The sequence below is a fragment of the Natator depressus genome, chromosome 3 (assembly GCF_965152275.1).
Source record: "Natator depressus isolate rNatDep1 chromosome 3, rNatDep2.hap1, whole genome shotgun sequence".
Classification (NCBI taxonomy): Eukaryota; Metazoa; Chordata; order Testudines; family Cheloniidae; genus Natator; species Natator depressus.
The window spans coordinates 38,427,835-38,454,810 of NC_134236.1; the positions used below are offsets into that span (position 1 = coordinate 38,427,835).

The following is a 26,976-nucleotide window of genomic DNA, read 5'->3' on the forward strand; positions in this document are numbered from 1 at the left end:
AGTGGCTTTCACTGCTCTTTAGAGAGAAGTCACAGGAGTCCGATGCCATGCAGAGGAGGCTGCTTTTCAAAAGCAGCATCTGGTTCTCTGGCAGACTCCTTAGACAGCTGTTTTGGCAGTTTTGCTTTTGCCTCTGGGTCTTTCATGTGTTTCAGATCTTGTTAGGCAGCCTGAGTACGACTGTCATCTCAGACACTACGTCCCTTTTACCTTTAACTCTTGGATCTATTTAAGATGAACGTCCTAAGGGTTGTCTTATAAATTCCACCCACAGTGATTGATTGGGGACTTTATGTGTTCCAAGTCTAAATCCTGTGAACTGATCTTACGCTTGTCTCCATCCCACCTGCATTCAAAATGTCTTCACTAATAAAAAAAGTCAAATTCATAGGATTTTTGCTCTGCCAAAAATTTTAGTTTTGTTTTGAATGTGCACTATGTGAATTGTATTTATTTTCTTAAATGAGCCTAAACTATACTGGGCTACGCCGACTGAGGATCTGGCCCATTGTATTTTGTGAAAAGTGAAGAGAAATTTTCCAAAGGAACCCAACATACAAAAGAAAATCAAAGGGTACGGTATGAATTATATAATTTCTTGGGTAATTTACACCTCAATCTCTTGTCTAAGTTCTATGAAAATGAATTCATCCAGAAATGCAAACTACTAAAAATATATTAGTATTTCTAGCTGTTTATTATATTCCACTTCATCAGCCAGCTAGGCATGATGGCTCTTCTGCATGTGACTAAATTAGTGTTCCCCTGAATGGCCCTTCCATTTCCACATGTTATAATTGTGGGGGAAAGAAAAAGGGCTTGATCCTCTGAGGTACCAAGCACCCGAAGTCTGCAGTTAATCACCCTAAACCCCCGTTAAAATCAGTGGGCTTTTAGGATGCTGAGCACCTTGTAGGATTTGCTCTCTAAGGCCCAGTCACGCAACACTTTCTCACATGAGAATTTTAGATGGTACAGCCTAAGTCTGTATTAACTTGCACTCCATCCCTTATTGTGTTGTGGGACCCGCCTATTGAATGTGGTGTGTGGAGCAGCCCCAGGAGTCACAGTTCCTGCTAAAGCCTTGCGTGCAGGACTCAACAAGAGCCAGAGAGACTAGATGACAGTTCAGAGGCAAGAGGGACTGTGTGGGTGCCGCGTACGGATCTCCCCCTGAAGAGGCGGACCCCAGCTTCTTTTGTGACAGGGCAAACCACATGCAAATAGAATCATAGAATCACAGAAGATTAGGGTTGGAAGAGACCTCAGGAGGTCATCTAGTCCAACCTCCTGCTCAAAGCAGGACCACCCCCAACTAAATCATCCCAGCCAGGGCTTTGTCAAGCTGGGCCTTAAAAACTTCTAAGAATAGGGATTCCACCACCTCCCTAGGTAACACATTCCAGTGCTTCACCACCCTCCTAGTGAAATAGCGTTTCCTAACATCCAACCTAGACCTCCCCCACTGCAACTTGAGACCATTGTTCCTTGTTCTGTCATCTGCCACCACTGAGAACAACCTCGCTCCATCCTCTTTGGAGCCCCCTTCAGGTAGTTGAAGGCTGCTATCGAATCCCCCCTCACTCTTCTCTTCTGAAGACTAAATACTGTCAGCAGAATTCAAAGGATGCTCCCTGAGTTGAGTAGAGCTCTTAGTACCGTTTTTTACTTCCAATAACTAGAAGAATTTGTCTAAAATTTCTACCGGTCTTTTTGTCTCTCTCTAATCCACCTTCCCAAAGAAAGTACATTGTTATATAATGTAATTTCACAGGGAAGGAGAAACCCTTAAGTATTTTTTAAAATAGAACTTTTCACCAATTATATTGTTTTTAGTCACAGAATACATTTAGCGCTATTATAATTAATTTATCCTAAGCTTTGCTCCAGAAAATATATATTGTTTGTCTGCTGGAAACAACCAAACCAAACAATACAATAATATATTGCTGTCTCTTGAGTGCAATAAATAACTCAGATTTTCTAATCTGAACTATAAATTGTGCACAGACACAATAAACTGAACTGCATCTAACAAACTGTACATATCTTTAATTTCTAGGCCCATGTGCTTTGTTAAGCAATTGGAGATCCCTCAGTATGGCTACAGAAACAATGTCCCCACCACCACACCCCGCTCCAACTTGGCCAAGGAACTAGAGAAATACTCTAAGACTTCGTTTGAATATAACAGTTATGACAACCATGCCTATGGCAAGAGAGCCATAGCTCCCAAGGTGCAATCCAGGGATATATCCCCCAAAGGATATGATGGTAGGAGGTGCACACTCTTATACATGAGAGACAAGTTTACAGTTAATAATGTTGTTGTATATGTAAACTTCATAAAAATAAGACATACCTTCATGTTCATACAGTATTAAGAGGAATGCTATTCACAGCATGACATTGTTATGTTTAAGTTATTTTTAAAGACTTTTTCTAAAAAGCATTATTTTATATGGTGCTTGCTGCAGGATTGTTGCACTGAGAAGAGAACATCCTTAGCTATTCAGTTCTTGGGATGTACTGAGTCTGCAAAAAAATCTACAGAGGAGAGCCAGTCCTTGTGGCACAGTAGCAGTGTATTATGCTGCCATTTGGGAGGACCTGGGCGCATGGGTTGCATTAGGAATCTTGCTCTTGTACAGTAGTTTAGGAAACTCATAAATGTAATGTGCTTGCTCTCTGGGGAGAAAACATGGACCTCATTGCAATTCAGCCCCCTAGTCATCAATTAATTAAAAGCCCCTGCTCACCTTATCCACATGAGGATTCCTGTTGAATTCACTGTGAGAACTCATGTGAGTAAAATGATCGGGATTTGGATGAAAGTGGCATCAACACCTGTCTCTGAGGCTATTTCTTCCTTCTGGGCAGGAGAAAGTGTGATGGTGGTGGCTGGCTGGCAGGGGAGAGGAGTTGGACCAAGGAACAATACCCCCTAGGGCCAAAGAATGAAGGGCTGGAGTTGTCCCATTTTGGGATATTCCAGACCTATCAGTATAACATCACAACATTCCCTTCCTCTCTTTCTTATGCAACATGGAACAATTTATTTTCTAAATAAATTCATCTTACAAGATAAAGTGCTTGGGGCTCCTCACTGACTAGCCTATGAAATCCCAGATTTTGTTTAGTAAATTAGGAATAAGTGTGGGTTAGTGGAACAGTCTCTGCTGTTGCCTCAAAACAGACTCTGACTTAGAAAAGTAGGTGAGTGGAGAAGGAGGAAATTGTAACAGCTGCTGTCCCCATCTTTCCTATGTTTTTTGATAGTTAAGTTTTCCTATGAGATCAGTAAGCAGGTTGTCTCACACTAGTAGAGAGGGTGGAAAAAGGCAGACATTTCTGAGTAAAAGTGCCTTAAACTCTCCAGTACCCACCCTCAAAGGAACAACTTAATAGAGATAGAGGGCTAAATTCTGATAAGTTACACCATTTAAGTCAACAGGTTTGCACTAAAAATTCTACCTATTATGTACATGCTCTGTTTACTCGCTAGAAACTGTGAATGAATATGTGTACGTGTTCTCAGATGTTGGAGTAAACAGCAAGAATTTATTCTGTTTGAGGCCCCATTTAGCAAAGCATTCAAGCATGTGCCTAACTCTTATTGAAGTGAATCGGACCTTAGAACATGCTTAAAGTTAAGCACATACTTAATGCTTTTGCTGAATTAGGCCCTAAATGATGAAGGATGATAGGGAATTACTCTACTATCTACATATACTACGGGTTCTCAACCTATTGACCATTTTGGGCCACATATGCAGCTCTCTATGGGTTACGTGGGCGGCATCCACACTATATATACTACTTATGTGGCCCTGAGGATGTCACATGGGCCGCAGCTGTGTGCTGTTTGGGCCTCAGGTTGAGAACCATTGACATATACACTCATCTCCCTTTGATGTAAATGAGAGATACCTATATGTATGGAGATAAAACCCCTTTGACCTTGAAATAGTATTGAGGCGAGCTTGCTTTGGATGTCAACATCTCAGCCAAAGAATGAGTAAGGAGTGATTGTAACACTTTTAGATACATGTGGCTCGGTAAATTTCTTCTCCCCACCCCAAAGTGGAATAGGATGTTGTCATTCCTAATGGGCTTACAAACTTGCTGGGTGAAAAGCTGGTACTGTGTGGTGCATGTAGCTGTAAGTATAAAAACATGGGGTGAAATATGGGGTGAATTTTTGGCCCCACTGAAATCAGTGGATGATTTGTCATTGACTTCAATGGGGTCAGGATTTCCCCCATGGTGTTAAAACTAAACTTCTATGGCTTTAGTTATTACGGGCATGAAAGGGAAGCAGCGATAACTTGCCAGTCTCAGGAAAAGACCTTTTCCTTAAGAAACGTTTTTCCTTAAGGAACTTTGCAGTCTCTAGAGCAGAGCTGGGAAATTTATTTTTCAGTGAGTAGTAAATTCACCTAAAAATACATTTTTCAGGTCACAACAACTATTCACAAATTTGGGTTGAATATGGTAAATAGTTTCTACTGAATAAATTAGGAAAAAAGAACATCAAAACTGTCAAAGCAGTTTATTTTGGCCATTTTGAAGTGAAATGTTTGGTCTTTGTTTTGAAAACATTTTGTTTTGACCGTTTTCAAACATTGTGTTTTGACTTTTCATTTCAAAATGGCATTTTGGAATAAATATTCAGCAATGGACTCTTCAGTCTAGCAGAGCAAGGTATGACATGATCCAATGGCTGGAAGTCGAAGCATAACAAATTCAGACAGGAGATAAGTCATACGTTTTTAACAGTGAGGTTAATTAACAATTGGAACAATTTGTCAAGAATTGTTGCAGATTCTCCATCACTGGCAATTTTAAAATCAAGAGTAGATGTTTTTCTAAAAGATCTGCTCTAGGAATTGTTTTGGAAAAGTCCTATGGCCTGTGTTATATCAGAGGTCAGATTAGATTATCATAATGGTTCCTTCCGGCCTTTGAATCTATAAATGTTAGAAATTTAGCTTAAAAAAAAAAAGGTGAGAAACCCCAAAACCCAAAATTAAGCATTAAAATGAAAGATGATGGCCAACTATTCCACTGTCTATATACACACTCATCTCCCATTAATCTAAATAGAAGTTACCTGTATGTTTGAAGGGGGAATACACCTCCCCCTCGCCCCCCCCCCATTCAAATAGCATTGAGGCTAGCTTGGGAGGTATATAGTATGAACCCACTGTGTACATTAGGGAAGAAATTTTTGTTTTGAAGAGGTGTTATACATAAACTTAGTGGAGACTGGTAATTAATCAAAGGTTCATTCTGTCAAACACTCTAAGAGGAAAACAGAAATATGTATAGTATTAAGCGTCTGAGAAATGAGTCACTTGATGTTTGAATCTTTTAATTTTGAGGCAGCAACAGGCTTTGTGTCACAGACCATCAGGAAAATGTCATGGGGCTGATATATTCAGCAAATAAATTGGTGTGAGTGGCATGGACTGTGTTCTTTTTTGTGTGTGTGTAAGCTTTAATAAGAATTACACAAGGAGAGGATTCTGTATGTTGTATGCTATGATGCCTTGATGATGCTACAGAGAGATCATCTTATAAGGAAGAGGATTTGTTTGTTTGGCTTTATTTTCCCTTTAGGGACAACATCATAATGGGATACATTATGGGCTTATTTTATATGGCAGTAATGATGAGAACAGCTGGACCCAGTGTCCAGAGGAGTTCACAGAGCTCTGCAGGTGGGAGCTATTCAGGGATAGTGGAAAACTTTTGTGCAAATTTGTTCCTCTCCCCAGAAGTTGTCAAGCAGTCCTCCCTGAATTCTTTCCATCTCACTCCCTTGCACTGGGGCTCTACAGTCCCTGAAGAGCTCCTATGGGGTTCAGAAAAAGTGATGGAGCTGTGGTTAACTTGAACAATAGAACTGGTACCAAGGCTGCTGGTGCTGGGGATAGAGGATGCTGGAACTGGGTCTCATTCTCTCATCAACCCTGTTTGTTTGGAAAGGACTGCATACCTTAATTTTGATGGGGCACCTGCCACTCCCCAGCTTATTTAGCTATGGAGGAGCCTTTGGGATATTAGAGAAGCACTGACCCCACTGTCATCATCCCTTATGTCATTCATCAGGGGAAAGTCAGAATCTTGGAAATGGAGCTGGCTGGAGCGGCTGCCTGAGAGCAATGTGGCTGTCGTTGATGGAAGAGATTGCTTTCTGCTTTCTGGTTTGCCACTTGGCCACAAAGCATAGTTGGATTACAGAGGTCCCAGCGACCCTGCACCACAGCAATGCACTAAATCACTATTTGGCTCGAAAGCAGAACTGCAAAATGTGTTTTATTTTTTATTCGGACAATCTCACTACCATTCCCCTTCTCTGCAGATGGATTTCACTCTACTGAATTCACTATAAACAAGAGTCCTGAATTTCTTTTTCAAAAGTAATGTGAAGTAGATAATCCAGGCTGCAAGAAGTGATTAAAAACTGTACGGTGAAGCTCAAGCTAAAATGACCACAGCCATTCACATATACTTAATACATATATAATGCTTTTCACCCTCAAAGCATTTCACAAACAATCATTTATTAATCCTCACAACACGCCTAAGATTAAATATTGTGATTGCCTTTCTACTAATGAAGCAGAAAGATCATGTGATTTTATCAAGGCCACAGAGGGAGTCTGTGTCAGAGCCTGGAAGAGTTTCTTGTGGCTAATCCTATGTTGAAAACTCTTTATTACTCCTCCCTGCTTTCCTCTCTCCTTCCCTCCCTTCCTCTCTCTCTGTATTGATATAGGTATATAAAATGTCTTATATTATCTCATATTTAATTTAATTTTAATCAACTCTCAAATGTCTAATATGGCTGCATTTTTCTTTTGCAAGTGATAGAAAAGGCATGTTATTTATTCGTTTGAAATATAGTCCTAATTTTGCGAATTACGTGTGCAAAGTGGTTGCTGTTAAAAAGTCAACACTTACTATGTCAACACAGTGGTAACTGAGATACTGTACTTATTTCCTGTTGTAAGTTTAGAGAATTAGTTGAGTATCTTGGCTACCAGAATGTAGCAACCATGGATAAATGCTCAGTTTTTAGTGACCAATATTGACTACTAGTTTCAGAATGAAATTTGGTGTAAAATATGTCATGGGAAATAACTCACAGGATTATTATCTGTGAATGTGCAGAAAACAACAGTGATCTAAAGAATGCAAAACAAAAAGAAACTTCATGAATCTTAACCATCCATTTCGTTAAAAAAAAATCACACCTGTGTACTATGTGGGTTTCCTGAGAACACTTCTGTATCTGCTATGAATTAAGCATTTTATTTCACTTACAGTAAACAATGACTTCATTAACTTTTCCAAAAATGTACAAATGAAAGGGATGAAGTAAGGAGTATAAGATAAATTCTGCATCAGACTCTCCTGTTGTGCTTTTCCAGGCAGAATGTAGTCCATAAAGAGGCTGTGCTCAAGGGAGCAGATTACTGCATGTATGTCTGCCGCAGCACACCTGAAGAGGTTGGCATAAATTGAAACTGTGGAGAAAGAGATCTAACTAGTGTGTTGACCCTTTATATAGGGCCTTTATATAGGACCCTCTGTCCAGCAATTACGCATATATTCTATAGCACAATGACATGGCATTGCAACACATTTATTATATTGTTCAATATGATCTTTGCAGAATACAGAACTCCATCTTAAAGGGGAGAAATCGCTATACCATGAATGCATGTATGTGTAACTGCTGACATTGACTTCTAGTGTGTGGGCTACATGAAGCACTCTGGGTACAATAGACCAACTGACATTTTTTTCTCAGTCATTTATTAAAAAAAAAATTTGAGCCATTTATTTTGGGCCAGGAGTGTGTTTGGGTTTTTTTAATTCCTTTGGCTATAAAATGTGAATATTCATGTTTTTTAAAAAGCCAACAATATTGTCATGTTCTATTTAAAGAAGAGGGGAATGAATTGTGCAGGCTTAAGCCTGATGTAGCGCTGTAGTGCTTTCTTGAGCATCCGTTGAGCCTTACAATGTGTGTCAGTCATTATATAGTTAAATACACCCTTGTAGCCTGATTATCAGAGGTGTTGAGTGTACACGACTCCTGTTGTTTTCAACAGGAAGCTTTTGGTGCTCAGCACCTCTAAAAATCACACCGTTGAGCTCATTTATTTTTTCTGTTTATATTACATTTGCTTTAGCCTGTGAGGGCCCCACATCCATATTTGAACAATGCCTGCCCCTTCATTCTACGGCCACCTTCTTTTTTCCATTTAGTCCTCCTCCTTTCCCTTCTCATGACCAGCACAGTACTTGCCCTCATTGCAGAATGGAGGAACACTTTGGTCAATTTGAGATTACCAAGGACATATGGCTAGCACTCTGGCCTGGAGATCAAGCACATTATCTTCCCAATGAGCTTGATCCCCACTAGCTCCAGGGAGTGGGATTCCTAAGGTCGGTTGTGAATCCGGAGTTAGCCCAATTTGCTGGTGCAATACCACTCAAATGTCCTATTGTTATATGCCCACCTCTTAATAAAAGCGAGTGACCCAAACAGTCCCCGTACAAATATATAATCAGCTCTTACTATGGAATGAAAGCAGTGTTTCCCTGTGCCGTTGCTGAAATTTCATGCACCGTGTTTGTTTGCTACATCTGGCCTGTTTGTCACTGTGGTATACAGTCACACCCTCCGGATTTATTTCTAATGGGATGTTTAACACACACCCGATTGCTTGGGTAAAGGACTCACGCACAAAATCATAGAATACCTGCATCATTTTTGTTGCCTTTTTTTTTAATCAGTCACTGTTGCTCATTATAGAATTCACCCACCGTAGACTGTTTTTCTTGTCATTTATGTAACGTGCTAGTACTTTTGAGTCATCCTTGTCCTATTTCTTCCCACAGCTAAACGTTATTGCAAGAACTCAAGCCCCACCAGCAGCACAACAAGCAGCTATGCCCCTAGCAGCAGCAGCAATATGAGTTGTGGTGGAGGCAGCAGTGCCAGCAGCACCTGCAGCAAGAGCAGCTTTGACTATACTCATGACATGGAGGCAGCACACATGGCTGCCACTGCTATTCTGAATCTCTCCACTCGCTGCAGGGAGATGCCTCAGAACCTTTCCACTAAACCTCAGGATCTCTGTGCCAGGGTAAAAATGAGCAATTACGTTTGTTGATGATGATACAAACCTCTTTACTGCACTAGATTTGTGCCCCTGATAGGTTCAAGAGTCGCTTTAATGCCTCTTGCTTAATCTTTTTCTCAGAAAGAACAAAAATGTGGCAGCTCTGCTAAGGCAGCAAAATAAAAGATAAAGATGCAAATTACTCATCAGTAATTCTTGAAATCCAGATCAGTGCTTAGAGTTAAAATGGTGCTGATAAAATGTGTTGTTCTCTGTTTTAATTCTTCTCTTACTGTTGGGGTCTATAGTAACTATGGAAGCTATTTAGGTTCCTTAAGTTGTATTAATTGCACTAAAGAATTTTTACTAACACTATCTGATTTATAATTGTAAGAAAGAGGATGGTTTAATAATGTAACTTCATGTATAAATCATACATGGGCCCTAAGGTCTTATGATCTAGTACAAAGGAAATTTGTGGTATTGTACACAATGTTGTCTTACCGATCCAGAATATAATTGCTCTCAAATAGATTCATAATACGTTTGAAACAAACAAAAAATCCTCCAGTGCAGATAACTTTTAAGTTGCATAACAGTAATAATGTGGTATCACCAGTGCTCTATAAAGTGTTAGTAAATTCTCAATATATTATTAAATGGCAACACTAAAACAAATAAAGTAAAAAGATGTTTATATTAACCTTTCTGTATTAAGAAAAACAGTAGCATTATTAAAATTCATCCAAATTGTAAAACTTTTATAAGAACCGTTTTATTTTGTTATAACCAGAATAAATCTTGACTCTGACATCTGAGGAGAAATGACTATTTAAAATACACCAGCAACCAATAAAGTGCTACCTATAGGAAGCCACTAGATGGCTAAATAGACAGATGCAGTGCAGGGGGAACAGTTTTATTGTGCTTATAGAAGAGCTTTTGAGCTGGCAGACATGTTCTGCTCTTCTCCAGATAAACAAAGGGTTTTTTTTCCTGTTGTGTAAAGCTTCTTGATCATACATAATGAGCTAACAATCTTACCAGTAGTTATTAGTAATGATCTTAATTTATATGAATTCAGTAAGGTTAGTAATTTTGTTTTCGAATGCTTCCTTTTATATTAATTGATTTAATCCTATAGATGAGGGAAATCTCTTTGTGGCATGCAAATAAATGTGATTGTGCTCAGTACCAACATGAATTGAAAAAGTTTGAGCAATAACCTTAAAAATATTATGTGGCAAAAAAAATGTAATAACAAATCTGGGAAGATAAATACATTATCAAGCCTAAATTAATATCAGGGCAATAATCAGGAATAAACTATGGCAAAAAGTGTTTGTGTAGAATAATACTGTATAATCTGTCAAGGCAATAACCAAAGCAAGGGATTTTCATTAAGTGTCTTGCTGCTGTTCTGTTATTACCTCAAGAGGAAAGAGAGCTCCTAGACATCTGAGTAGACGGTAGAATTCACAGCAGTTTTGAAATCTAATTTCTGGTGAAGTGTTTTACTCTTGAAAAATTAAGGATTGGTTGAGTATTTTGCTTCCTCCCCTCCCCCGTATAAATGCCCTCCCACTCCCTGGGGAAAAGAAAGAAGAAGAGGAGGAAGATGATTTGAAGTGAATAATTCTTGATCTATTTTCAAGCCAAAAACAAAAATCCCAAACCTACTCACCCTATACTTCACAGTTCCTCTGTCGCTGCAGGGAATGTCAGTACCAGCTTTGTTACCCAAGCCAGCTGATTATATAGATAGTCTTTGGAAAGTTAAGATATATTAAACCTTAACATCTGTGGTGGAGGAACTGTGAGATTTGAACGCATTTTCTCATAATATGAAGGTAGCAAACACAGTGTAAACCGGCTGGCTTTAGTAACCAAAGCTCTTTTTTTCTAATTCTTTACCTATTAGTGTTAGAAGAGCAAAGTATTCTGCTTTTTTTTAATGCAACTGATGCAACTTGCTACCTGGTTTTTATTACTCTAATCATATAAGCAGGTGTTGAAAGGACTGGAAGTAGGCAGAATCATATAGATGTTAACTCTGTTAGACTAACCTGTCAAAGACTAAATCAGGGACATAAACACAGCAACAAGAAAATACCTTTGGGGATTTCTCATTTCACTGTCAAATTTTACACCTGTGTTTTGGGAGGATGGTTCTGGTTAGTGAGAAGTCTCCCCTTTTCTTCCAAATATTAGATTAGCCTTTTATGAAGACATGAGTGAATCTACTTTAACAGCATTAATGTTGTGTAACAGAATCATGCTACGTGTGGGAGGGGGCTTAGTGCTTACAATCTATATAGGCATGATAAAGCCTTTTATCATTCTACTAAGCAATCAGATCGAAAACCACAGAGAGGTGACATTTTGATAGTCAAAAGCTGAATTAACAATATTTTTTCTTATTTTGACAGAATCCTGATATGGAAGTCGATGAAAATGGAACCTTGGATCTAAGCATGAACAAACAGAGACAGCGAGATGGTTGCTGTACCATTTTGACACCACTGGAGCCAATGTCACCACAACGACAAGCTGTGATGAATAACCGGTGTTACCAGCTGAATGAGGGTGACTGCTGGGACTTGCCAGTGGACTACACTAAAATGAAGCCCAGAAGGATAGATGAGGATGATTCCAAAGAGATTAATGTATGTCTTTTTCATCTAAGGGTTCTGATTGCTATCTGACTGTTTTAATTCATTAGATTTCTAAAATCTGAAAGGGAAGAGGAAACACCATGTGTAGGTAATAAACAAAAAATGGATGGTTTCCTGACAAGAGGACTTTCTGGTGGTTAATCTTTCAAAATATATCATGTTGGCACACATCTGATCGGTGACTAACTTCAATCTGACAACACTTGAACCATGAATGTGAATCATGTTTTCTAACAGCACTGTCTTGTTAACAAATATTTTCTTCTGTGAAGATGTTCTAATTTTCCAAATCTACCTTATTCCATCTGAGGAAGTTGACATAACTTTTTTCAGTGTTGGTATCAAGTTTTTACCAGCTTTCCAAACAAGATACTCTTCTCAGATTAAGATTCAAAAGTGAAGGACTGAATATTTAAAAGTGTGTTTATACACACAGCTCTGCTCAAGAAGCACAAACAGAATACAGTATAAGTTTTCCATTAATTTAGATAACCAGGATTTTGTTGTCAAAAGGCCTGCTCCTACATTCAGGAAAGTACATTTCTTGTGCATTCAGGAAAGTAGGAGCACAAAGCTTTTGGGTGTGCAAGGGATACACAATAGGGCCTTTATACCATAGTAATGAAATATTTTATTTCAAGAGTATTATGAAGGAATATGAGGTGTGATACACTCTAAAAACCTGTAAACAGAAAGACGTAAATAAAGAAAACTTGCTCCACAGTGAATTTATTTTAAGTTTCAAAGCTTGTAACATGTAGCAAGTGTTTTCAGTCACCACTCTGAAAGGGTGGTCCTGACAGTTGTCAGACAGCTGCTTTTTTGGTGGGGAGTTGCGGGGAGGCTACTGTTTGTGCTTGTCAGGTTTCAACTCTTGCTCACTAGCCCGTTTGCCATTTTGATCCCATTGTAATCTAGACATGATTTTACAATCCCAGACTTTGTATAGCAATATTTTTTCTCCTGCTAGATCTGTGTTATAAGATTAGAATTCTTATCAACTCTGTGTAGCAATATGTCTCTCCAATTTATTTTAATCAAAATATAGGATGGCATGATTTAAAAAATAAACTTAGAAATATGCAATAAAGTGATATTTGCTTTGTATACATTGGATGCAATCCTAGCTCTGCTGAAATCAATGGGGGCATTGCCATTGACTTGGCTGGGCAGGATTTCTCTCATTATCTAAGAAATGGGAGATATTAAATACAGTATAGAACTTGACTGAAACAAGAGGAATTGTTCTTTAATTCTGTTGCTCACAGCACCATCTGCAGGAGTTTCTGCATCAGTGCTTTCTGCCACATTTTCTTCACTTCTGAAATTAATGCTTAAGTTTCAAATATAAAAAAGCTAAATCCATCAGTAAATTTAATTACAAAATTATATTTTGCGAGGCAGATCCATTGAGGTTTGCCCCAGATTGTGACACTATATGTGTGTTTAGCAGTTGGCTGCTAACATCATTCCTGATTCATTTTTTGGGAGAATGCTTAACCATTTTAAAATGTTATTGAAGTTAGCATTTTGATGGATAAGATACTATATTTAGGCTTTGTTTTTCTGTGGCTGTGGTTTGTAAAAACTCGTGACTTTGGAAAAAGTATTGATTCTTGTGAAAGAGAATAGAAACTGTCAGAGGCAGCTGCTGATACAGTTGGGAATAGACACCAAACAAAAGAGAATATCTGACTTTTGCCTCTTTCTCCTCAAATTAAATAGTATAATTCTTTTTCACGTGTTCTAAAGTGTGTATAGAAATGTAAAAGTACTATATAAAGGTCTAGCAGGTGAGCAAAAAGGTAAAATAATGTCAACATTTTTCTGATTGAGTGGGAGTAATGGAGGCGATATGTCTTATAACTGTACACAGCATTGTTTTTTGTGTATATTGCAGCCTCACCTAAGTGGGACTAATACCCATATGTTTGCCTGCAGCCAGAAGACTTGGATCCTTTCCAAGAGGCACTTGAAGAACGAAGGTATCCTGGTGAAGTTACAATCCCAAGCCCTAAACCCAAATTCCCTCAATGCAAAGAGAGCAAAAAGGATTTAATAACGTAAGCATAATGTGAGGTGAAATTATTTTTTCTCCTTTTAACCTTTTCTCTTTGTCTTTTTTAAACAAACAAGTACATATACGCCTTGCAGTATGAGCATGCAACATTTGCAGCATATAAATGTTTCCAACTGCCAGTTAAGTAAAATAATAAGCTAACATGTATTTGCTTGTTTTTAATGATGCTATATTGTACTGAGATGCCATTTTCATTTAATGCTGTTCATTTTGCAGCTTTTTGATAGGATGCTTAAATCCCCTTGCAGTCATTGCAGCTAAACTGGAAACAATGAAACTTTTAAAAGTTTTTTTTTTTAAACATACTTACTATTTTGGCTGTTTTTGTTTTTGTTTGGTGGCAGATGTCCAACACCAGGGTGTGATGGGAGTGGTCATGTGACTGGTAATTACGCCTCACATAGAAGGTGTGACTTCATTTTTTTCATGGTGGATTCTGTCTTTTCAATTTATTGTTTTCAGCTTACCTCAACAATGCTGTCAAAGTAAAGATGTTGAACTATGTGTTAACCCTTTGAGTAATATATGTTGATATTAAAAGCATGCTAATTTGTGTGTTGTATAAACGTCTTTTATTTTTAAATAGATTACTAAAATTTCCAAAGTTTTCTTAAACTTTTTGAGTAGTTAACCCAGGGATCACAAATATTTTTTGTTACATTTTACTACATTGTAAAAACAAAAAAAGTTCATTTACATTATGTAGTATTGGAAGTAAAATGTATATCTAAATATATTCAGAGGGTTAACTATATTACAGAATTCAATATTACAGCACATGCCCCATCGCTTTTCTGCATTACAATTTTTACTTTTTACTTTTTATGTTGTGATTGTTTGGGAGAGTTTAGCTTTTAAGGAGGTTGACTTACTTGGATATCCTGCCATGTCTTACAGTCTGTCTGGCTGCCCCTTGGCTGACAAAAGCATTCGAAGCATGCTGGCCACAAGCTCACAAGAACTCAAGTAAGATATAAACAAAATCATTCTGTTTACATATTTATTTGCTCAGCAAGCGCATATAATTATGACAGACGCTAGATATGCTATTTGGAAAAGTACTAGCTAATGTACAGGAACTGACCCATGCTTGGAATTTCCACTGAAATCAATAGGAGATCCATGCAGTGATTGGGCCTATAAATAAGTCTATTTCTTTGTTATTTCTTTTGTGCATAGAGTACACATTAAGGATGGGCAACTTCAGAAATTTTGCCGTCCCAGTCAGGACAAGCATCCACATTTTGGAATCCCTTCTCAAATTTATCTAAACTATCTAAGTCTCTTGAAGTTATCAGTCTGAGCTGGAAATATCAAGAGAACAGATTCCAATAGAATAGTCTGATTCCAAAATTGGCAAAGCAATTATCTGACCATTTCAGAACCTCCAAGGAAGGTTTATTTCCAAAAAAATAATTAAAGGTCCATGCTTAGGTGTAAGGAGGAGGTAGGCTTTTTTTTTATGGAATCTGAACCAGTTCTCCTATCCCTAATTCATGTATTGTTCTCCACAGGTTTGTATCACTATTATCAGCCTAATGCATTGCCTCATTTACCTACCTTTTTCTAGTGTTTTCTTTGCTATTCCTCTGCATTTTTTTCTCTCTACAAAGTAACAATTTCCTTTCAATACTTCAGAGTGAAAATTGTAAGCAATAGACATTAGTTTTTTAAAGTATTATGTTGAATTATTCAATTAAAATATAAAGAAAATCCTGTAGTTTTGTCTATGCTGAAATAGGATCTTTTAATATTGGCAGCAATTAAATATATTTATATATGATTAGTTACTCTGGTCTGATTTTTAAAAAATTAATAATCTAGGTTATACAAATAGTCTTTGTGGTTGTAGTGAGAAGTCCTACCAAGAATTCTGTAACCTCCTTCAAAAATGTGCATGTTCTGTTCTGGTCAAGCAATATTACAGGTCCAAACTTACTCTTCTCCTGCAGCCAGAGCTTTGGCTAAAATTGTGCACATGGAAAGGCTGCAGGATTGGATAGTTATGTGGTATTCCTCAACAGACCCCAAAAACGTAGTACGGAGGGACAGATATTTAAAAGTAAGGCGGCAAGAATGGGAAGGGACAGCATGAACAAATACTTGGTGATGATTCCTGACCATGCTGAGGAGTATTCCAAACATTATTGGGCGGGGGGCTACCTTTGCTGCCATGACTAGCATTTTCTTGAGATTCATACATGCATTGTTGGGAGAACAGACCCTAAAGCCTAGGAAATGTTTCAAAAGTCAGCTGCTAAGGCAGATTGCTCCCTAGAGTTGTCTAACATAGCCAGTGAGTTCTCATGTGGGGTAAGAAAATCACTTTGCCTAATTTAAAATCCACTCCAAATTTACAGGTTTGAATGCTCAACTCAAATGTTATTGGGATCCCATTCCACTTAAAGACTGTGGGATGTGGGGGGGCAGGGAGGGAGCATGCATGGAAAAAGTCAAGTGAAAGCAGAGAGTGAGAAATAGAGTAAAGTGAGGGCAGAGTGATTCTTGGACTCAGAACCACATGGTTGGTGTGCAGGAGGCTATCTGCAGCCATAGTGGTTGGAGGCATCATGCCTGCATAAGGCAAGCACATACAGGATGACTGTTGGGGGAGCAGGGACAGTGTGTTTACTATAGGTTCTTGCTGCTGCTTTAGAAAAGGTGCAACATACAGAGACACCACTTGTGCTCGTGTCACATTAATTACAACACTACGAAGAAGCTCCTTCTTATATCCTACTGCCCCTTCTTCCCTCCCAAGCATCCCAGTCTACTTGCCCAGCAAGTTTTAGTCTCACCCCTCCAGTTCTCCAGTTCCCTCCACCCCTGGCTTTTTGTCTGATCTGTGTCTCTCTTCCTGTCACCCCCAACTCATGTTTCTTGTCCCAGTCTCCCTCCCTGGGCTCCTTGTCAAATCTCTGTGTTTCCCCATTGCAGTTCCTTGTCCCAGGTTCTTTGCCTAACTGGTGCTTGTGTTCCCCCAACCTTGGCTCCTCATGAGATCTGTCTCCCCACTCACCTCCTTCCCCCTTGCATCTTCCTCTCCATGGCTCCCAATCCAAGTCTCCATCCCTGGTTCCCAGTCCCAGTCTTCTTTGCCCAGCCAGCCCCAGTTTCCTTCTCACCCCATCCCCTGCCAGCCTCCACTCCCAGTCATAACCTCTTCATAATCTTCTTTTTCCAATCTACTCCCTGTTCTGGCTTTTGTCCCCTCTGCATTTGAATCAGGCAGCTACTTGGGCCTAGCAGGGAGAGGGCATTGAGCATACAGGAGGGACAGTTTAGATGCCTGAACCTGGGATGTCCTGCAGCAGCACAGAGGTGCAACTGAAGGGAAAATCCTACTCAGCCCTGAGCTACAGCATGTCCAGTATAGATGGAACCATCAGGGAATTTAGTTGCTAAGATCTATGAAGTCCCTACTGAGCATGTGCGAACTGCAATTTTGAAAGGCCAGATTTGGACAGGTTTTCATAGGGATGCACAAGGCACATTCCTGACACTAAGGTTACTCCCTTGCCAAACATCAAGTCTCTGCTCCTAAACATGGGTGCACTAGAACTTTTCAAAGAAAAAGTCACCAGAACTTTTTTTAGCATGGACAAAGCAACTTATTTTTCCTTAGCATCATACCTGGAAACAACTAAACTGCCTTGGCTGAAACATTCCAGAAAAATTCAGCCTGAGGCAGACACCTAGCATAGAAAATTTCAGCCCAATGGCTTAAATTTTGGCAAAGGTATAAGAGTCTGATAATGTGATGTTGGACAACCTTAATAAAAGGCAGTTGCACATGCCCCACCTGTAATTCATATATGTAAAGGTGATATTCATTTGACCAATTAATTTATCATTCACTTTTGATCTACCCTATTACCACTAATGCATCTTCTTTGGGCTAGTTCTAACATTCCTTACACCTGAACAGCATCAAACAGCTACCATTTTTAAAAAGTCAAACTGCCAGAGAAATGTTTCCTTCTTTCCCCAACTGTAGAATTTCCCTCAAAAAAATTACACCTGCCTGAGCCCCAGAATAGGTAATATTCAGTTGTGTGCCAATGATGGGCCAAAGGGTTGGTATCTCTCATCCCTGTAGCGCTAATAGCTTGCATACTATCCCATTGGAAAGGAGAGATTCCCAAGTCGCTTTTAGCACTTGCTTCCTGCCCTGGAAAAGCCCAGAATAGCAGAATTTAACTATAGGACATTTTTATGTATAAAAAGATCTGTTTTAGATATTTTTGAAAGTTTTTCTCTCTCTATATATATCTGTAGCTATATATGTAGATATAAAGAGAGAGAGATTAAAATTAATGTTTTATATCATATTTAGTTTAGCTATCAAATTTTCAGAATTTCTCTCCCTCTAAGCCTGAAAAAATGAACAGATCTTAACAAAGTTACTAAGTCTACTAAATGCAGAAATAAAATCCAATAAAATGTTTTAAATCTCTAAATCATTTGTAAATTATTTTTCTCTAACAAATGATAGAGAATACATGATACTGTAGTGTGATATAAAGATTGTATGGCTGGATTGTACCGTTTGGGATGACTGCATAACTCACTCATGGCTTTGCCATTCATGGGTAATGTGACAAATCTTAAACTCATGCAGATAAAACCTTTATGTGGCATTCTACAATTATGTATTCTCTGTTTCTCTTTTTCACTCACACAAATATGTGTAAAGTAATTTTCAAACTGGAATTCTGTCAGGACTCCATACCTCGCACACCTGTGCAAAAGGTGCTATGAGATATTTAATGAGCATTATTGGCTGTATATTTGCTCTGGAAGGCAATCTTCCAAGTTCACCACCATAGACACTACCCACACTTTTTGTCACATAAACTGTGTGTCATGAACAGTTAAGCATGTTTATTTGCTGTTCTCCACCTGTGTTTCAGTTTTTCTTTTCCCACATCCCCTAAACAGACCAAACTATTCCTAAAGGGTGAAATTCTACAAGCATTTCTATAACCTGGCACACTTTTGTGCTGGAATCTGCACTAGCTCTCAGTATAAGAGTTTGGAGGAGAACAAGAGAGTTGGGTAGTATAGATCCAGTATGTATGTTCAAAAGGGAGACAAATCATTGGTTACCTAACTTGTATTGCAGTTTTTGCAGAACTGGTTGACATATTTGTATATGCTGAACTCACTCCTCTCCTGTAGTCTTGCTCCTCCTCTTTCCTTCTCCTGCATGGGGAATAAATGAAGAACGAACACAACTTTTTGGTCTCTCGTCTGCCTAGGAGTGGACTCCCTGAGCTTGTCCACCTGTTCCTTCCTGGTTTCAGCACCTCTCCTAGTATCCTATTTACTTATGTATATACCCAACTGGCTTATAGACAGGTCACTGATTGTTAAATAACTGAAATATTCAAAGTAGAGCTGAGTTATATATAAATATATAAGACAATTGTTTTTAAGACATAAGTAACATCAAAAGAGGTGGTTATTGGAGACTTCAAGGAATTTTAAGGTCTTAAAATGGACAAAATAGTATAAGCATCCAAATCTGTTGATGGCTAGAGCACAGTCTATTTTGATTAATTATTATGTTGATCTTAATGCATTTTGTCTCTCAGTAATTGGGGTCCTATAAATACCATAGATCAGATTGATAGACAGGGTCCGGAACAACTGTGTTATGGCAGCTTTCTGAGGCATGAAGCCATATTTTCACTCCATGGAGAATAAGAGAGTTGGCCAAACTCTTTCTTGACATCCACCCATTCCAGTTGCAGTGGCAGACTGGAGAATTGCATGCTGATGGATGCCATGCAGTTTATATGACTCGCCAGCCACATAAAGTCTGAGCATAAACATGTCTCTCTCAGCAATAGAACTTGGTCCAATAAAAGATATTACCTCACCCACCTTGTCTCTCTAATATCCTGGACCTACAGGGTTACAACAACACTGCATACTGTGACAGGGTCGGGCCAGATGGCTACAGGAGAGTAATCGAAGGCAGATATATTAGCCCTAGGTTAAGTAGGTCCCTTTTCCCTGGGTAAGGTAACAGGGAAGGTTCCAGAACAATCAGGAACCTTCTGGAAACAATTAAGACAGACAGGCTGATTAGAACAGCCAATCAAGAAGCTGCTAGAATCAATTAAGGCAGGCTAATCAGGGCACCTGGGTTTAAAAAGGAGCTCACTTCAGCTTGTGGTGTGCATGTGAGGAGCTGGGAGCGAGAGGTACTAGGAGCTGAGAGTGAGAATGTATACTGTTGGAGGACTGAGGAGTACAAGCATTATCAGACACCAGGAGGAAGGTCCTGTAGTGAGAATAAAGAAGATGTTGGGAGGAGGCCATGGGGAAGTAGCCCAGGGAGTTGTAGCTGTCGCACAGCTGTTCCAGGAGGCACTCTAGACAGCTGCATTCCACAGGGCCCTGGGCTGGAACCTGGAGTAGAGGAGAGGCCCGGGTTCCCCCCAAACCTCCCAACTCCTGGTCAGACACAGGAGGAGTTGACCTGGACTGTGAATTCAGAAAAATGGCCAAGCTGAGGGCTGCCGTGAAGCTCCAAGGCGAGCAAATCCACCAATGAGCGCAAGACCCACCAAGGTAGAGGAGGAACTTTGTCACAGTACATAAACATGAGCCGCACATGCATAGATCAGATACAGGTGAAGGCAGTTACAGGGTTTGATCAATAATCTTCACTACTAATGGAATTTCTTTGGCTCTTAGTTCCCAGTTACTGGCACCAGCAGAGAAGACTTCAGTGCTTTTAAGTGTCTCTGAAGAAATTAACATCTGGGCTGAATCCAAGACTTTCCAGTATTAGGTTACAGGCTATAGTGTTGGTGAAACACAACTTCTTTTTTAAAAGACAAAGAGATGCTGGATTGAATATTAAACCTCCCTATGATGGGAGAGCAATTAGCAGCCACAAACAGTTACAGATATAAAGTTTAAGGTGAAAGGTAAAAAGTTCAGTTGTTAAATACAATTTTTAACCTTAACCTAGTTTGTTTCCTACCACTTACAGTGACTTAAAAACTGCAGTCTTGTAGAATTATAAACATTCTTAAAAAGTGAAACAACATTCCCCAAAGTTTTAGAAGTAACTTAAAAGAAAAACTTTACTTTAAAATTGATTAGTTGATTTAAAAAAGCAATCATTTGAATGGTTAATAAACCAGTCCAAGCCAAAGCAGTCCTCTTTCTTTCTGTGCCCAGTCAGCCAGGGCATCTGTGCAGCAGTGAGTTCAAGGAAATAACATACCTGTTTCAGATAGTACTTTCAGGTGGATTTGTCATTTAAAAAATAACCACACCTTTTATATGGCTCTGTGTAGGTTGGCCATGCTAAGTCATCTATAGTAAGACATATTACCAAATTTAACATTGTTTCTCTAAGATCAGTTCTCTGTCAAAAACTCATGTGTGCATCCTTCTGTTAGAGGAAATGTTAGTTTCATATGATTATATTAAATTAGCCTGATCTCTAAGATGTTTGGGGATCAAATATGTCCCCAGAAAATTGGATGATTATCTGAACTTCCAATAGTCCTCCAATCCCCAAACACCCCTGTCCCTAAGCAGATTTTCACTATTTGGAATTGTCTTCTTGGGGGGGGATATCTAGTGGCCTGCCCCTCTGGCATCTTTAGGGGAGGAAGGCATTCTTATCATCCTCTCTGTGCTGAAACCTCAGGGCTTCTCCTTTCCTTGTCTCTCTCCATGGTAGGAAGGTGGGCTCAGGGCTACTACTGTTTTCTCCACTCTGAAGGTGGAGGATCTTGTGGTTTCCTTTCCCTCATTCTTATGTGACTTTTTGCCCTAACTTCCACACTGTTGGATACCCAACCTCTACACTCCTCCAACTAGGTCTTTCCATCTCCCTGGGAATCCCATTCCCCTTATCCCTTTTTCTCCCTTCCTATCTGTGTCTCCGTTGTGAGTGTCTCCCCCTAACTCCTGAACAGGAGGGAGAAATGGGCCATTCTGCACCTCTCTGTATCTCACCCACCCCAGCCAATTACTGCAGCCTTAGAGTGCGGGATTAGAACCTGCCCCTTGGCCGGTGAATATTCAGCTTCCCCAGTTGTTCTCTTAGCCCATGTGCTGATTTCTAGCCTCCAGCAGAGACCATAGTTGCTGAGAAAGGGAGCAAGGGAATGTAAAAGGAGCTGATTGACACAGGCCTCTGGTTGATTCCCACAGTGGCCCCTATTGGCAGCAGGCAAAAATTATGTATATGTTTTTAACAGCTTAGGGAAAAAGATATCCAGGGGCTATGGCCAGGACTGCAAATACTCAGGACACTCCCAGCCAAAATGGGGCAGCTGGCAAGCCAGCGGTAAATATGGTGCTTGTTATTGTTTTTAATTATTCATACTAATCAGAGGACATTTGGAAATCTTCGGCCAAATCCTCATTCAAAACTCCCAGTGACTTCAGTTACCCAGACCAGCTTGCTTTAGTGGGAGCTGAATGAGTAAGGATTGAGTAAAGGCAGCAGGATTTGGCACAGAACACGTAATTCGACAATAGTTAAAACCTGGATCCTAGGCACTGGGTCTTAGGCCCTTAATGGTGAAGTTCGAAGACGTCAAAAATAGTTCATGGTCCCAATTAATCAATAAAACAAAGGTGTAAACATTAGAAATATGTTTCTTTAAGCAATATATTTAGGGCCAGATTGTGATGGGGTTTTGCTGGGATTGAAGGGGAGCAGACGAGCCTCCCCAGCTTGGTTAGCTCATGCAAGGGCCTGTCCCAGTTGTTTAAAGGAGCTCAGGGACTTCTCTTTCATTGTGGCCCTAGAGACAGCCAGTGTTCCAAAGAGCTATAAACTAGTATCATCAATTAGTAAAATGCGCCGATGGAGAACTCTAGGAGGGCATGGGGTTGATGACTTTGAACCACCGCCAGATAAGTAGATTATTCTTTCTCTCATTCTCAAAATCTCTAAACCTTGAAAGCTTTCTGATTACATGGCCACTTCTTGTTCTCAGAACAGTTCCTTCTGCAGTGGCAGGTCTGGAGACTGAGGTGGATCCACCACCTAGAACTTGTATTTGCCATTCCTGGTATTTTTCATTGTCACTGACTGAATCGTGTGTTACTTGTGTCAGCACAGAAGCACCATCACTAGCATTTTGGATACCCACAAGAAATAGATCACCAAAGTTTTCATTCATTTTTTTTTAGCATTCTTCTGTTCCTCCTGTAGGATTGACACTGAGGGGGGCTTATGACCTTGCTGCAGATGAGATAAAGTTTACGCTGGCAGGTTGCCAGACACTTTTCTGTAAGGATTCTAACATTTTCTCTCACCTGCATGGCTAACTGTTTGGCATTCTTGTTATAGCATTTCTTCTTCTCTACTTTCTTAGATTCTTCGTATCTCTTGAGGTTTAATTGTTTTTGACTCAATAAGCTTGCTAGAAGTTGGCACTGAAGTTTTTGTCCTTTTGCCTACTGAGTATCTGAAGTGGTGAGCCTAGTAAATAAATGTGGGGTCTATTGCAAAACTCTAACAATGCTAACTATGGACCCCATGAATCTGCCAGAGCTTTTTTTTAAATGAAGTTCTTTGATGTTTGCACTTGACTTTTATGTTCATAAATTTGATTGTAAGGACTTGATGTGATCTACTTGAACTGATGTTAAAAGAAAATTACCAAAATGAGACATTTATAAATTGTTGGCCATTATGTGTTGTTAACTCATCTGGAATCCTATGGTGAAAAAATTACAGTTTACATTGTATTATTACATTGCTGCTCAATATGTCGCGTAAAAGGTTAATTTAAAAAACAACTGAGTAATATTCCACCAGTAAGAGGTAATCATTTCCATTTCATTCAAACACATCTGTGCCAACCTTGGGCCAAGTGCGATCAGGAATCTCATGTGGTTTCAGTGGGTTTTTTGCATTCTGTTTCCTGTATTTATTGCAGATTTCCACTTGGATACCTTATCTTTGATGGCAGCATGCATGCCTGGCCAGAACAGAACATCTTGGGCTCTGTTCCTGCACTTCTCAATACTCAAATGGGCACTGTAGGTTATACCTAGCATTTCCAACCTCATGTTGTGTGGTGCTATGACAATGTCCTTTGTACAGAATCCCATCATATGCAGCAATTTCATCTCTATAGTCACAATATGTTTTTTTTTACTTGGAGGTGCCTGGGCTTTTCCTGTTAGCCATCGTCTAGAATAACTTGCTCAAGCTCTTGAAAGGTTGGATCATTTCATGTTTCTTGCTTGAATTTGTCTAATTTTGTATCAGAAATGGGTACTTGAGTCATATTTGGATAAAACCCCTCTTCCTTGTTTTCACTGTTTAAAAGCAGCTTTAAGAGCATGCCTTCTATGAGAAGCTCTTTACCAGGCATTTGCATTCCACTTGCATTTCTAATGTTGCAAGATACTCCTCATAGGCACAGGATCTGTCAGCATGAAGTACCTTTGCAATTTCTCTATAATTTTCTGAAGTCTGGACTGTGCTTTGCACAATGGTCCCCTGTAATATCCCACCAGTTTATGGTCTGTTTCTACATTGACTAATTTTTGCCGATAACAATATTCATGAAATCATTCACAACCAAAACCTATTGCCAGCATTTCTTTTTCTCGCTGGACATAGTTCTGTTGTATTTTAATCAGTGCTTTAGAAGCATATGTCATTTAGACATCATCTGGCAGAAGCACAGCCTCAATCCCTGTGAGCTTGCATTGATTTAGGGCAATATTTTGAAAAGTCCCTGGCTGACTTAAGAACCTATGTCCCATTTTCAAAAGTAATGTAGCCATTTTGGAATCTAAGCCCTGGTCTACACTAGGAGTTGAGGTCGAATTTAGTAGCGTTAAATCGATTTAACCCTGCACCCGTCGACATGACGAAGCCCTTTGTTTCGACTTAAAGGGCTCTTAAAATCGATTTCCTTACTCCACCCCCAACAAGGGGATTAGCGCTGAAATCGGCCTTGCTGGGTCGAATTTGGGGGTACTGTGGACACAATTAGATGGTATTGGCCTCCGTGAGCTATCCCAGAGTGCTCCATTGTGACCACTCTGGACAGCACTCTCAACTCAGATGCACTGGCCAAGTAGACAGGAAAAGGCCCGTGAACTTTTGAAATTCAATTTCCTGTTTGGCCAGAGTGGCAAGCTGCAGGTGACCATGCAGAGCTCATCAGCAGAGGTGACGATGATGGAGTCCCAGAATCGCAAAAGAGCTCCAGCATGGACCGAACGGGAGGTACGGGATCTGATCACTGTGTGGGGAGAGGAATCCATGCTATCAGAACTAGGTTCCAGTTTTTGAAATGCCAAAACATTTGTCAAAATCTCCCAGGGCATGAAGGGCAGAGGCCATAACAGGGACCCGAAGCAGTGCCGTGTGAAACTTAAGGAGCTGTGGCAAGCCTACCAGAAAACCAGAGAGGCGAACGACCGCTCCGGGTCAGAGCCCAAAACATGCCGCTTCTATGATGAGCTGCATGCGATTTTAGGGGGTTCAGCCACCACTACCCCAGCCATGTTGTTTGACTTCTTCAATGGAGATGGAGGCAACACGGAAGCAGGTTTTGGGGACAAGGAAGATGATGATGATGAGGTTGAAGATAGCTCACAGCAAGCAAGCGGAGAAACCGGTTTTCCCAACAGCCAGGAACTGGTTCTCACCCTGGACCTGGAGTCAGTACCCCCCGAACCCACCCAAGGCTGCCCCCCGGACCAGCCAGGCGGAGAAGGGACCTCTGGTGAGTGTACCTTTTAAAGTACTATACATGGTTTAAAAGCAAGTATGTTTAATGATTAATTTGCCCTGGCATTCGCAGCTCTCCTGGATGTACTCCCAAAGCCTTTGGAAAAGGTTTCTGGGGAGGGCAGCCTTATTCCATCCACCATGGTAGGACACTTTACCACTCCAGGCCAGTAGCACGTACTCAGGAATCATTGTAGAACAAAGCATTGCAGTGTATGTTTGCTGGCATTCAAACAACATCCATTCTTTATCTCTCTGTGTTATCCTCAGGAGAGTGATATCATTCATGGTCACCTGGTTGAAATAGGGCGCTTTTCTTAAGGGTTTCAGAGTAACAGCCGTGTTAGTCTGTATTCTCAAAAAGAAAAGGAGTACTTGTGGCACCTTAGAGACTAACCAATTTATTTGCGCATAAGCTTTCGTGAGCTACAGTTCACTTGATCGGATGCACCCGATGAAGTGAGCTGTAGCTCACGAAAGCTTATGCTCAAATAAATTGGTTAGTCTCTAAGGTGCCACAAGTACTCCTTTTCTTTTTCTTAAGGGGACATTCAGAGGTGCCCATTCCTGCTGGGCTGTTTGCCTCTGGCTGAACAGAAATGTTCCCCACTGTTAGCCACGGGGATGGGGGAGGGGCTAGCCACACGCTGCGGGGAGGCAAAATGCAACCTTGGAACGAAAGCACATGTGCTATGTATGTAATGTTAACAGCAAGGTTTACCATGAAAGAGTGTACCCATTGTTCTATAAAATGTGTCTTTTTAAATACCACTGTACCTTTTTTTTTTCTCCACCAGCTGCATGTGTTTCAAGGATCACAGGATCTTCTCCTTTCCAGAGGCTATCGAAGATTAGAAGGCGAAAAAAATGCACTCGTGATGAAATGTTCTCTGAGCTCATGCTGTCCTCCCACACTGACAGAGCACAGACAAATGTGTGGAGGCAGACAATGTCAGAGTGCAGGAAAGCACAAAGTGACCGGGAGGAGAGGTGGCAAGCTGAAGAGAGTAAGTGGCGGGCTGAAGAGAGGGCTGAAGCTGAAAGTGGCGGCAGCGTGATGAGAGGAGGCAGGATTCAATGCTGAGGCTGCTGGAGGATCAAACTAATATGCTCCAGCATATGGTTGAGCTGCAGGAAAGGCAGCAGGAGCACAGACGGCTGCTACAGCCCCTGTGTAACCAACCGCCCTCCTCCCCAAGTTCCATAGCCTCCTCACCCAGACGCCCAAGAATGCGGTGGGGAGGCCTCCGGCCACCCAGCCACTCCACCCCAGAGGATTGCCCAAGCAACAGAAGGCTGGCATTCAATAAGTTTTAAAGTTTTAAACTTTTAAAG

At 40.2% G+C, this 26,976-nt stretch overlaps 2 protein-coding genes across 27 annotated transcripts in view; both read left to right on the forward strand.

Moving 5' to 3' along the window:
- The window catches only part of MYT1L (myelin transcription factor 1 like), a 384,826-nt gene that overhangs the window by 286,050 nt on the left and 71,800 nt on the right, over positions 1-26,976 (forward strand). For 20 of the 26 annotated variants that reach the window (XM_074947738.1, XM_074947721.1, XM_074947742.1 and 17 more), the window contains 6 exons: positions 2,063-2,274; positions 8,920-9,167; positions 11,573-11,809; positions 13,760-13,881; positions 14,243-14,305; positions 14,796-14,864. In XM_074947738.1, the coding sequence (XP_074803839.1) occupies positions 2,063-2,274; positions 8,920-9,167; positions 11,573-11,809; positions 13,760-13,881; positions 14,243-14,305; positions 14,796-14,864 (951 nt within the window). The remainder of the gene's footprint in view (positions 1-2,062; positions 2,275-8,919; positions 9,168-11,572; positions 11,810-13,759; positions 13,882-14,242; positions 14,306-14,795; positions 14,865-26,976) is intronic. The other 6 variants (XM_074947731.1, XM_074947732.1, XM_074947735.1 and 3 more) reach the window with 2 other exon arrangements.
- On the forward strand, positions 24,893-26,906 carry LOC141983827 (uncharacterized). The gene is made up of 3 exons (XM_074946818.1): positions 24,893-25,134; positions 25,231-25,636; positions 26,439-26,906. Exons 1-3 carry the CDS (start codon positions 24,970-24,972, stop codon positions 26,723-26,725), a joined length of 858 nt encoding a protein of 285 aa, XP_074802919.1. The 5' UTR covers positions 24,893-24,969; the 3' UTR covers positions 26,726-26,906.

Bases quoted from the DNA above. Each gene is read 5' to 3' on its own strand.
- LOC141983827 (XM_074946818.1), top strand. From the start codon at position 24,970: ATGCACTGGCCAAGTAGACAGGAAAAGGCCCGTGAACTTTTGAAATTC. The intron at 25,135-25,230 runs GTACGGGATCTG...AAAATCTCCCAG, and splicing joins CAGCATGGACCGAACGGGAG to GGCATGAAGGGCAGAGGCCA. The intron at 25,637-26,438 runs GTGAGTGTACCT...TTTCTCCACCAG, and splicing joins AGGCGGAGAAGGGACCTCTG to CTGCATGTGTTTCAAGGATC.